Below are 12,961 nucleotides of genomic sequence, written 5' to 3' on the forward strand. Positions count from 1 at the left end.
TCTAATGTTCCCCCGAATTGTTTTTTCTAGGTCTTAGTACCCTGCAAAGGAAGCCTGTCGAGCAGCATCCAGTCTACTTGTCAGTTTGAGTCCTACATTTTGATACCTGTGGAAGAACATTTTCAGACCTTAAATGGAAAGGTATTCATTTCTTGGTGGGTGGGCCAGGTTCACCTACTCCATGTTTGGGACCAGAGGGGAGGGAAGAGAGTCCCGTTCTCAGCCTTTCACAGCTACTGGCAATGGTGGCATTTGACACACGCTGCAGCCCCGTGGGGGGCTAGAGGGACCCTGCCTTTGTGGTGGAGGAAAGGGAGGTGGTGACAGTGAGCAGGACACCAGCTGCTGCCTTGAAGGCCGGGAGGTGCCGAGCGTCTCTCCCTGAGCCCGTGATGGGGCGTCTGCCATGTGTCACTGGAATACCTCCTCCTTGCTGATGTCCGAGCCAGAGGAAGTTGCTTTATCCCAGTACCATGAAAAGCTTGTCAGTTTCTTGGCCCCAAATAGGACATCAGGGATGACTATTGTAGTTTTTAAAAGCTTTTTGTTTCGGCTGGGCATGGTGGCTCATGCCTGTAATCCTAGCACTTTGGGAGGCCGAGGCAGGAGAATCACTTGAGGCCAGGAGTTTGAGACCAGCCTGGATAACACAGCGAGACCTCATCTCTGCCAAAAATAAAAATAAAAATATTAGCCAGATGTGATGGTGCGTGCTTATAGTCCCAGCTACTTGGGAGGCAGAGGTGGGAGAATTGCTTAAGCCCAGGAGTTTGAGCTTGCAGTAAGCCATGATTGTGCTACCCCCCTGTAGCCTGGGCAACAGAGCGAGACCCTGTCTGGGGGGGAAAAAAAAAAAAAACGCCCAAAAAACAATCTTTTGTTTTGAAATAATTTCAAATGTTTTAGTAAAGTCAAAAAAACTCTTAAACATGCTTCCCCCCAAGCTGTTAACGTTCTTGCCACATTGGTTGTTTTTTTTTTTTTTTTGAGACGGAGTTTTGCTCTGTCGCCCAGGCTGGAGTGCAGTGGTGCCATCTCGGCTCACTGCAAGCTCCGCCTCCTGAGTTCACGCCATTCTCCTGCCTCAGCCTCCCAAGTAGCTGGGACTACAGGCGCCCGCCACCTCACCCGGCTAGTTTTTTTGTATTTTTAGTAGAGATGGGGTTTCACCGTGTTAGCCAGGATGGTCTCGATCTCCTGACCTCGTGATCCGCCCGTCTTGGCCTCCCAAAGTGCTGGGATTACAGGCTTGAGCCACCGCGCCCGGCCACCACACATTGGTTGTTTTATCTCTCTCGACACATTATTATTTTGAATCTTTTTTTTTTTTCAAACAGAATCTCGCTCTGTCACCAGGCTGGAGTGCAGTGGTGTGATCTCGACTCAGTGCACCCAACCTCTACCTCCCGGGTTCAAACGATTCTCCTGCCTCGGTCTCCTGAGTAGCTGGGACTACAGGCATGCGCCACCATGCCCAGCTAATTTTTGTGTTTTTAGTAGAGACGGGGTTTCACGGTGTTTCCAGGATGGTCTTGATGTCTCGACCTCATGATCTGCCCGCCTCAGCCTCCCAAAGTGCTGGGATTACAGGCGTGTGCCCCTGCTCCCAGCCTGAATCTTTTGAGACTAAGTTGCAGGCACTGTGCCCTTTAGCCCAAGACAGTTCAGTGTATTTCCCAAGAACAGGCATTCTCTTATGTAACCACAATGCAGTGATCGAACTCAGATAATTTAGCATTTTTTTTCTTCTTAGCTCTGGAATCACACAGTGCATTTTTTTTTTTTTGGAGACAGAGTCTCACTCTGTCACCCAGGCTGGAGTGCAGTAGCTCAGTCTCAGCTCCTGACCTCAAATGATCCACCCACCTTGGTCCCCCAAAGTGCTTGGATTACAGGCATGAGCCACTGCACCCGGCCTGGATCCTTTTTAAATGTTGCAGCAGAAAAAACATTGAGCTATTTCTCGAGTAGAAGAAATCCTGTGTTCTTTGTGAAAAGAAAAAGAAAGAAAGAAAGCTCTCCCTATCTAAGAGATGGAAGTAATCTGGTGCTGCAGTGTGGCCAGGGCTGAATCCCACCTGCTACTCCCTGCACGGCTCACTGTGGTCATGGCCGGGTGCTGGGGACAGACCAGCCGCGCAAAGCCCGACTCCTGTCCTCTTTGTAGATCTGGGTGTCCAAAAGAGAACAAATCAACTAAGCTGACTGACAGCTGGGATAAGGAGGTCTGTGGCAGGAAAATAGCAAGCAGTGTGTCTTGTGAGCCACAGGGCAGAGAGCAGGTGCACTGACAACCCCGTGCTTCCTCTCCCCGTCGCAGCACCACGAGCCTCAGCTGTCGTGTCTGAACGCAGCTCCCGCCCCAGTGAGGACAGTGTGGCTGGGCTTCCCTGACCACGGGGATGCCGGGAAAAACAGGGCCATTCCTGAATGGGAATAAAGTCTCCCTCTCTCAGAATCTACCTGCTTCTGCTTTAAAAGCAAAAAAAAACACAAAAAAAACACAACACATGCCCCCATGGTTAACATCAACAGTGAAAAAAGCTATCAGGTGCCTTCCAACAGCTGACATCATGTGCGTTACAACAGGATACACAGAGGGAGGTAAAACACCCCTTTCAGGGCATTCCTATCAGAAACATCTGACTGTAAAACTCTCTAATTGTCAGGAATCTAATTGTTAAGAAACATCAGACAAATCCTCCCAAACACATGAGGGACGGTCTGCAATACACAACAAAGATGTCAATGTCGTGAAAGGCGAAGAAAGACCGAAGCACTGTTCAAATGAAGGAAACTAAAAAGATGAACAAATGCACTGTGTGGGCCGGGCGCAGTGGCTCACGCCTGTAATCCCAGCACTGCGGGAGGCCAAGATGGGCAGATCACCTGAGGCCGGGAGTTTGAGACCAGCCTGGCCAACATGGCAAAACCACGTCTCTACTAAAAATATAAAAATTAGCTGGGTATGGTGGTGGGTGCCTGTGATGCCAGGTACTCAGGAGGCTGAGGCAGGAGAATTGCTTGACCCTGGGAGGCGGAGGTTACAGTGAGCCGAGATTGCACCGCTGCACTCCAGCCTGGGTGACGGAGTGAGACTCTGTCTCAAAAGTAAAAAAAATAAAAATAGGCCGGGCGCGGTGGCTCAAGCCTGTAATCCCAGCACTTTGGGAGGCCGAGACGGGCGGATCACAAGGTCAGGAGATCGACACCATCCTGGCTAACCCGGTGAAACCCCGTCTCTACTAAAAAATACAAAAAACTAGCCGGGCGAGGTGGCGGGCGCCTGTAGTCCCAGCTACTCGGGAGGCTGAGGCAGGAGAACGGCGTGAACCCGGGAGGCGGAGCTTGCAGTGAGCTGAGATCCGGCCACTGCACTCCAGCCTGGGTGACAGAGCGAGACTCGTCTCAAAAAAATAAATAAATAAATAAATAAAAATAAAAATAAAATTAGTTCGGGTATCTTGCAGCCACAGTTACTAGGCCAACAAAGAGGAAACATTTTAGTATCAAAACGAACAAAACAGGAGAGCATTTGTGCCGCAGCAAACCCACACTGGGGTGAAGGCCATAGGGTCTGGTTACGTGCTGCATTGGGGGCCAGGCTGAGAGTGGGACATGGTTTCCCCGACTGCTGGTTCAGTGATGGCTTTCTTGTTTGCAGGATGTCTTTATACAAGGGAACAGGATTAAATTAGGAGCTGGTTTTGCCTGTCTTCTCTCAGTGCCCGTTCTCTTTGAAGAAACTTTCTACAATGAAAAAGAAGAGAGTTTCAGCATCCTGTGTATAGCCCATCCTTTGGAAAAGAGAGAGAGTTCAGGTATTCTGGGAGAAAAAACCCTTTTCTCCTGTTTTAGAGAAATGTGTTTGTTGAACTTGTTCCTGACTTAACTGTCGAAAGGTTAAACAAGGCCGGGTATGGTGGCTCGCGCCTGTAATCCCTGCACTTTGGGAGGCCAAGGCGCGAGGATCACTTGAGGCCAGGAGTTCAAAACTAGCCTAGACAACATGGCGAGACCCCGTCTCTATAAAAAATTTAAAAAATCAAGCCAGCCATGGTGGCTCATGCCTGTAATCCCAGCACTTTGGGAGGCTGAGGCAGGCAGATTACTTGAGACCAGAAGTTCAAGATCAGCCTGGTCAACAGGGTGAAACCCCATCTCTACTAAAAATACAAAAATTAGCTAGGTATGGTGGCGTGCCCCTGTAATCCCAGCTACTCAGGAGGCTGAGGCAGGAGAATTGCTTGAACCCAGAAGGCGGAGGTTGCAGTGAGCTGAGATCACGCCGCTGCACTCTATCCTGGGTGACAGAGTGAGACTGTCTCAAAAATAAAAAATAGGCCAGGCGCGGTGGCTCACGCCTGTAATCCTAGCACTTTGGGAGGCTGAGGTGGGCGGATTACCTGAGGTCAAGAGTTCAAGACCAGCCTGGCCAACATGGTGAAACCCCATCTCTACTAAAATACAAAAAAATTAGGTGCAGTGGTGCACTCCTGTAATCCCAGCTACTCGGAAGGCTGAGGCAGGAGAATCACTTGAACCCGGGACAGGGAGGTTGCCGTGAGCTGAGATCGCACCACTGCACTCCAGCCTGGGCTACAGAGTGAGAATTCGCCTCAAAAAAAAAAACAGATAAAAATTAGCTGAGCATGGTGGTGCATGCCTGTAGTCTCAGTTATTCAAGAGGCTGAGGTGGGAGGGTCACTCGAGCCTAGGAATTCAAGGCTACACTGAGCCGTGATCACACCACTGCACTCTAGTGTGGGCTACAGAGCAGGACCCTATCTCCAAAAACAAAAACAATAAAATTATTATTATTATTTAATTATTTTTAAGACGGAGTCTTGCTCTGTTGCCAGGCTGGAGTGCAGTGGCATGATCTCGGCTCACTGCAACCTCCAGCTCCTGGGTTCAAGCGATTCTCCTGCCTCAGCCTCCTGAGTAGCTGGGATTACAGGCGTCCACCACCACACCCAGCTAATTTTTGTATTTTTAGTAGAGACAGGGTGTCACCACGTTGGCCAGGATGGTCTTGATCTCTTTTTTTTTTTTTTTTTGAGGCGGAGTCTGAAACCGTAGCCCAGGCACAGATGCAGTGGCCGAGATCTCGGCTGCTGCTCCGCGCCCTCCCTGGTGCCAGCCTCCTGCCTCAGCTCCCGGCTCTTTGGGATTACAGGTATGCCCGCCACCTACACCCGGCTAGTTTTTGTATTTTTAGTAGAGAGCAGGAGTTTCACCCGAGTTGCTCCAGGATAGCCGATCTCTGACCTTGTTGCCCGTCTCGGCCTCCCCAAAGTGCGGGATTCCCAGGCTTGGCTACCCAGCCCGGCACCGGTCTGGAGTCTCTGAGCCTTGTGATCTGCCCGCCTCAGCCTCCCAAAGTACTGGGGTTACAGGCGGGAGCCGCCACGCCCGGCCAATAAATTATTTTTTTAAAAAGGTTAAACGTCCTGGAAAATATTCAAGAGCCACATGGAGACCTATATCATCGTTTCCAGTGGTTCCTCCTAGAACTTAAAGTCACTGGGCTGAGGAGGTGTGGATCGGGGCTACTGTTGCACAGGTCGGGCATTGCACAATTCCAGGAGGCAGCATTCACGCAGACCTCAGCCTGCCTGTGATCAACCCGGGATGTGACTGTTGCCCCCATGAGTTGTGCAAAGTGGTAGCCCCAGCTTTGTCTCTGGGCCTCAGCTTCAGGGCCGGCTCTTACAGCGCCCAGCTCCAGCATGGTGCCTCTTTGAGATTTCGTTATTTTTAATAAATAATAATTCTTCATTCGCCCCAGGAAATTGAGATAACAGTGTGCAGGATGTCCACTGAGGCTCTTACTGTCAGGAATCGGGGTCTCGCCGATGGTCCCACATAGTTTGGTTTTGTCCCAGGAAGAGGCCTTGAGAGGACCAGGCTCTCTGGACTCCGGGGTGTCCTGTAACTGGGCTGTTCTTGTGCAGTGTCTTGGAATAAGGACATTTGCCCTCCTCCGCAGAGGGCCTAGACCCTCTAGGGTAGGATAGGACAGAGTCAGGAACCAGCCGAGGCTTCAGCAGGCCCGACCTGTTTCTTTTTCAGAAGAGCCTTTGGCACCCTCAGATCCCTTTTCCCTGAAAACCATTGAAGATGTGAGAGAGTTCTTGGGAAGACACTCCGAGCGATTTGACAGGAACATCGCCTCTTTCCACCGAACATTCCGAGAATGCGAGAGGAAGAGCCTCCGTCACCACATAGTCAGTAGCCGTGCTGTCCTTTGCCTGGCATGCCCTGTCTCGGTTCAGTGCAGGGCACCGGGAACCCTCAGTTTTCTCTGGAACTGCCTGGTGCTGCCTTACTGTTTGAAGTCTTTTAAAAATGTTTCTCTCTAACTATAAAAGTAGTGTAGCCGGGCAGGGTGGTGCAAGCCTGTCTTCCCAGCACTTTGGGAGGCCAAGATGGGAGGATCTCTTGAGGCTGGGAGTTTAAGACCAGCCTGGGCAACATAGAAAGACCCCATCGCTACAGAAAATACAAAAATTAGCCAGGTGTGGTGGCATGCACGTGTATTCCCAGCTACTTGGGAGGCGGAGGTGGGAGGATCACTTTAGCTCAGGCATTTGAGACTGCAGCGTGCTGTAGTCATACCACTGCACTCTACTTTGGGCAACAAAGTGAGACCCTTTCTCTTAAAAAAAAAAAAACCAAAACCAAAAACCAAGTGGTATAAGCCATGAGGAAGTATAAAAATGAGTGTTATTATCCTCTTGTTAACCCCAAGGGGAAATTTCTCCTGCTTTTAATGCATACACACCTAAAAAAAAAAAAGTTGAGAAAAATCATGTAATTGACTTGATAAAGCTTGTGTTAAGCCTTGAAACTCTGGGCGCTTTACCTGCTCTGGCTCCCGCGTCATGGCCTCGCTGGTAAGGTCCCTCTGCTCTGTATGGTTTAGGACTCAGCAAATGCTCTCTACACCAAATGCCTCCAGCAGCTTCTGAGGGACTCTCACCTGGTAAGCAGCAAGACTTCCGAGAGGGAGGATTGCGGTGCACCCCCATGCAAATCCAAGCCCTTTCACTGTGCTTCTCTTGCCCTCTAGAAAATGCTCGCCAAGCAGGAGGCCCAGATGAGCCTGATGAAGCAGGCAGTGGAGGTGAGGTTGGGGCGGAATGGCTGGGAGGCACACCCTGTTGCCTGCTCACACCCTGAATGGGATGTGTTGATTCCACAGATGTATGTCCATCATGAAATTTACGACCTGATCTTTAAATACGTGGGGACCATGGAGGCAAGCGAGGTAGGTTCTCAGTTATTATCACCCAAGATGGAAGCCTGCTGTGCTTTTTGAGAAATTTGAAGGTTCGTTAAAATCTGTTGTTAGGATGCTGCCTTTAACAAAATCACAAGAAGCCTTCAAGATCTTCAGCAGAAAGATATTGGTGTGAAACCGGAGTTCAGGTAAGGGTTCGCGCCACAGTGCTTGGTGTTCTCGGAGGCAGGGGCGCTGTCTTCTCCTGGAAGTAGGCCCTCTCGGTGGCAGAGGCGACACGCTGATTTGACACGGTTGGTTCTGAGGAGCAGTGCAGTTACTTGCAACCAAAGATGAAGGGCTACCCTTTACAGGTGACTGTGTGTAGCCATCCCCCTCCCACACTGTGCACCAGCACGCCGACTGGATGGAAGCCACTAGGCACGGGGTTTTGTGCAGCTAGTCCCCAAGTGGGCATGTAATTTGCCCACGTGGGTTCTGCATGCAGAGGACATCCCACCTGCCCACCCAAGGGAACCTTGCCGTAGAGGCACCTACTCAGGAGTTAAGTTTCATTTTTTAAATTTTATTTATTTATTTATTTTGAGACGAAGTCTCACTCTATCGCCCAGGCTGGAGTGCAGTGGCGTGATCTCGGCTCACTGCAACGTCCGCCTTCCGAGTTCAAGTGATTCTCCTGCCTGCCTCAGCCTCCCGAGTAGCTGGGATTACAGGTGCATACCACCACGCCCTGCTAATTTTTGTATTTTTAGTGGAGACGGGGTTTCACCTTGTTGGCCAGGCTGGTCTTGAACTCCTGGCATCAAATGATCTGCCCACCTTGGCTTACAAGTGCTGAGATTACGGGTGTGAGCCACTGCACCTGGCCTAATTTAAGTTTCATTGGGACACAAAAATGTTTCACCTCCCACAACCGTCTTTGGGTTATTTCCCTCTAGGAATAGGATTTTTTTTTTTTTTTTTTTTCAACTTTCTTGTACAGCTGTATCACCTGGCAGCCTGAATGGGATTGAAGGCTGTTCTGTTTTGCCGCTGACCTGAGTCAGATGACTTGTCAGTATCTGTTTTTGTGTTTCCTTCCTTCTGGTTTGTTGTGAGAAGTGTAGACCCTGAGATGTGTTTTTAGATCCAGGCCGAAGAGTTCTCTTACTGTGCTCTGAAGTTGTCACTTTCCAAATTATTTTGCAGCTTTAACATACCTCGTGCCAAAAGAGAGCTGGCTCAGCTGAACAAATGCACCTCCCCACAGCAGAAGCTTGTCTGCTTGCGAAAGGTGGTGCAGCTCATCACACAGTCTCCAAGCCAGAGAGGTTTGTGCTTGGGAAGGGGCCTGGCCAAGGGGGAGATGCTACATCCAGATGAAAAAGCAAAGAGTGATGCTATCGTAAGGGATTTGTATGGGGCTGGGCACGGTGGCTCACCTCTGTAACCCCAATGCTTTGGGAGGCCAAGGTGGGAGGATCACTTGAGGCCAGGAATTGGAGGCTGTAGTGAGCTGTGATCACACCAGTGTACTCCAGTCTGGGTGACAGAGCGAGACCCCTTCTCAAAAAAAAAAAAAAAACAAGGAAAAGTCAATAAGGAAGAGACATGAGATATAGCTATATGTGTAGATAAGGGATGATCCTGAGTATATCGAATGAAATAAAGAGGAATGCATATGGTAGACTTCCAGCCAACAGCATCAAAGAAAGGGAGACAGCTGTGTAGCCATGATGTGATGGTGAGCTCATAGCTGTCCTGGACAGATGTGCAGGAAGCAGCAGCAGGAGCCTCTGGGAAAAGAGACTGGCTGGCGGGGATGGGAGGAACATTCACAGTTTACTCTTTTGTATTGTTTGAATTTTTAAACGTGAATGATTTACTTAAAATTTCAAAATGAAATAAAAGTGAAACTCCACGTGGGCAGTGGACTCCATGTCTATAAAGCGGAAGTGACCTTAGGAAGGACCTTAGTGACTTTAGGAAGAAAGAGGCTTTTGGTGATGGCTCTGGACTCATCTTCATTTTGTATCACTGTAGCCACCTCCCTGGGCTCTTTCACTGTCCAGGAGGGTGGCAAGGCATGGTCTGCTTGGAGTTAACTTCTCTCTCTCTTTTTTTTTTTTTTGGTCTAAAGAGACAGGGTCTCACTCTGTCATCCAGGCTGAGTGCATTTGTAGGTCACTACATCCTTGAACTCCTGAGCTCAAGTGATCCTCTTGCCTTAGCCTCCCAAGTACCTCGGGTTACAGGCATGCACCACCACACTTGGCTAATTTTCATGTTTTTTGTAGTGATGGGGGTCTTGCTATATTGCCCAGGCTGGTCTCAGACTCCTGGCCTCAAGCAGTTCTCCTGTCTTGGCCTCCCAAAGCTCTGGGATTATAGGCGCATGTCGCCGTATCTGGCCTGAGTTATTAATATCTTGTTTTGGTCATGTTCTGAAAATGCTGGGCATTCTTTTCCCTCTGGACCTGACATCTGATCAGATGCTGTAAAGGAGCTTGTGCAATGACGTTTCTTCCCTGATGTATGATCTCCTTGATATGTGGTTTCACAAGGTGTGCGGTGGTAGGGAGTTGATATGCTTGTCAGTCCATTTGAATCCTATGATGGCATTGAATGTGTGTTTCCCCTTTGCAGTGAACCTGGAGACTATGTGTGCTGATGATCTGCTATCAGTCCTGTTATACTTGCTTGTGAAAACGGAGATCCCTAATTGGTAACATTTTCCGTTAAGATGCTCTTTTAAAAATGGCAGCGCTTGACCGGGCACGGTGGCTCACGCCTGTAATCCCAGCACTTTGGGAGGCTGAGGCAGGTGGATCACGAGGTCAGGAGATCGAGACCATCCTGGCTAACGTGGTGAAACCCCGTCTCTACTAAAAAATACAAAAAAAATTAGCCAGGCATGGTGGCGGGCGCCTGTAGTCCCAGCTACTCGGAAGGCTGAGGCAGGAGAATGGCGTAAACCCGGGAGGTGGAGCTTTCAGTGAGCCAAGATGGCACCACTGCACTCCAGCCTGGGCGACAGAGCAAGACTCCATCTCAAAAAAAAAAAAAAAGGCAGCACTGCACTGTGGTAGTTCTAATATAACTCTAGGAGAAGCCCACCTTCAGTTGGACACCTGTTATGAGCTAGGTGTGGAGCCTCCCTCGCTTCATCTATCCACTTACAGATGGGGAAACCAAGGCCCAGAGAGCTTATGTTTCTTGTTCTGGAACGAGTGTCTAGGCAGTGGTTGAGCAGAAAGCTGATTGCCATTCTTTCTGGCCCCGAACCCATCATCTTCCCCCTGGAACCCACAGCTCAGTTCACAGTCATCAGCTTCCTAAAGACTATTTCAGGGAACTAGCTAGTCATTTTACTTGTGTTCCTAATCGCACATGCTCTGCAGAGAGACCCAGGGGAGCGTGGTGGTAGCTCCCGGAGCGAACCGACACTTTAGGTATTTGGTCAGTCGCCCGAGCCAATAATACTGTTTTTGCAGAAGTGTGACTTGAATAGACAACAACGTAACTTTTTTCTTCCTTTCATTAGGATGGCAAATTTGAGTTACATCAAAAACTTCAGGTTCAGCAGCTCGGCAAAGGATGAACTGGGATACTGCCTGACCTCATTCGAAGCTGCCATCGAATACATTCGGCAAGGAAGCCTCTCCGCTAAACCCCCTGTAAGAGCTCACCCCTGCCCTGGCCTTCCTTTGTGGGCATCATGGTTCCCTTGATAGGGTGCTGGGGTTGGTATGTGGGCAGAGATTTTCTTAAATTGCCTCCCAGGAATGGGGCCTCAGCTGTTTGAGGGCTGTGAGTCTTGAAAATCACTCAGTGAAAACACCAAGCCCCCAGTTGGTGGTAAAAGTTGGTGGGTTACCATTGGGATTTTCATTGTTAATATCCTACTTCATTAGTCCCCGTCCTCTCCAAAGACATGTGGGTACAAAGGGAAGCCAGAAGCAGGGAATTTTGATTTCTTGACCTTGATATTCAAGAAGTGATGTCACGGAATCCCTGGGCTGTCGCCTTTCCAGCCGGAAATCTCTGTGGCTGGTAAGCTCCTTTGCCTGAGTTTTGTTCAGGCCTGCTGGGCCTGTTTCACCCTCCTGGCCTGGTAGGCTGCACTTGGCTTGCGCTGCTGGCCCAGATCGCATGCCTGCCGAGGGCAAGCCAGGTGTGGAGTGGCAAGGGGTATGTGAGCAAGTGCAGGGTCCGGCCACTGCACACAACCGGGCATGGTGTGCTGACTGAGGTGGTGTGGGTAACTCCAAGTTGCTCGTGCAGGGTCCTGCTCCATGCAAGGATGCAGCTAGAGCAGGCATACGGTAGGCCGCTTCCACGGTGGGCACTGGGGAACACAGTGGCGCCTGGAAGCTTGGAGAGACCAGGAACTGCAGAGCCCCAAGGAGAGTGTCATAGCCCTGGCTCAGGGAACTAGGTTGGGCTCCCTGAAGGACCAGAGCTCTTCTCTGCTTTTTGTTACCTGCAGGGTAGTGAGTTGGGAGCGTGTTTTAGCTCTGTTTATGTTACAGCTCTTTCAGTCCTGCCATTTGGTGGGTCCTGAGTTCTTGTCCCATGTCCAGGAAGAATGAGTTACATAGACTAGTGGAGGGTGAGCAAGGCAGAGAGGAGCTTCACTGAATGGCAAAACAGCTCTTAGAAGACGCACAGTGGGCAGTTCCTTACCACAGGCAGGTCATCCTGACGAGTCAAAGAGGCCCGACGTAGGTAGCTCCTTTCCGCAGTTAGTAGTCCCAACATCTGTCTGAGTCTGGCTGAGTCTAGGGTTTTTATGGCTCAGAAGGGAGGGAGTATGTGCTGATTGGTCCATGGGTGGGCCTGGAAAAAGCACCATGAGTTCTCTCTCTGGGCCGTGGACTCCACTTGGAACTGACAGCCCAGCCCCCAGGCTTCAGGCAGTCCTTGTTCTGAAGGTGGGGCTTCACTCGGGACCTGCCCTTCCGCCCGGGAGCCTGTCTGCCTTCTGCCACCGTCAGCATGCTGGCCAGTGCGCCCAGGCTGTTTGTGCCAAGGGGCACCTGCAGGCCTGCGCCAAGCTGCTCTCAGCCCCTGTCTTGGCCTCTCTCCCATGCTCATCAGCTCCCAAAATCTTGGAGGGGTCTGAGGCATCAGGAGGCTGGCGTGTCAGCGTCGCCCCAAGCGTGCGCACACCTGGCTGGGTTGCAACAGTACCGGACTTGGTCTCACCTTTTCTCCGAAATTGGAGTGGGTGCCAGGAGTGGGAAGGAGTGGGTGCCAGGAGTGAGGGGAGCGGGAGCAGACACTTATGAGCCTGCCGGGGCAGGGGCACTTCCTGGGCCCCTGAGAGCTCAGAGGTGCCTGGATCCAGAGCTGCGGCTGGACGGCTGCAGCTGTTCCTGGGAGTTCAGGGCTCCCGCCCTGCCAACTCAGTAGGAGATGGGGCTCCCGCCTGTTCCTGGCTCCTGTTGGCCCTGCAGAGTGCACAACTCTGGCCGCGCCTCCTCCACTGCAGCTTACGTCTGCAGCAGCCACTCCCGATGGGCTGCCGCTGCCATCAGCGAGACCATTAATGTGTGCAATTTGAGGACTCAGTGGCCTTGCCATTGTTTCCTTGATTGTTGGTGAGTGTTGGCTGGAGTGGGGGTGTGTGATTATATTTCTGCGTGAATCGCCAGAATCTTGAACCACAAGTGTCCTGCTGGCCTGTTTCACTACATACCAGTGAGTAAAATGTGATCATACTCACAGAAATCA

The 12,961-nt window shown here is 50.6% G+C and overlaps 1 protein-coding gene across 8 annotated transcripts in view; it reads left to right on the forward strand.

Moving 5' to 3' along the window:
- The window catches only part of ANKRD27 (ankyrin repeat domain 27), an 81,394-nt gene that overhangs the window by 25,068 nt on the left and 43,365 nt on the right, over positions 1-12,961 (forward strand). For 6 of the 8 annotated variants that reach the window (XM_031659697.1, XM_031659696.1, XM_031659702.1 and 3 more), the window contains 10 exons: positions 31-141; positions 3,665-3,821; positions 6,076-6,230; positions 6,929-6,988; positions 7,076-7,129; positions 7,208-7,273; positions 7,358-7,434; positions 8,435-8,556; positions 9,872-9,950; positions 10,770-10,902. In XM_031659697.1, the coding sequence (XP_031515557.1) occupies positions 31-141; positions 3,665-3,821; positions 6,076-6,230; positions 6,929-6,988; positions 7,076-7,129; positions 7,208-7,273; positions 7,358-7,434; positions 8,435-8,556; positions 9,872-9,950; positions 10,770-10,902 (1,014 nt within the window). The remainder of the gene's footprint in view (positions 1-30; positions 142-3,664; positions 3,822-6,075; positions 6,231-6,928; positions 6,989-7,075; positions 7,130-7,207; positions 7,274-7,357; positions 7,435-8,434; positions 8,557-9,871; positions 9,951-10,769; positions 10,903-12,961) is intronic. The other 2 variants (XM_031659703.1, XM_031659700.1) reach the window with 2 other exon arrangements.

Source organism: Papio anubis, chromosome 20 (assembly GCF_008728515.1).
Source record: "Papio anubis isolate 15944 chromosome 20, Panubis1.0, whole genome shotgun sequence".
NCBI classification, from domain to species: domain Eukaryota; kingdom Metazoa; phylum Chordata; class Mammalia; order Primates; family Cercopithecidae; genus Papio; species Papio anubis.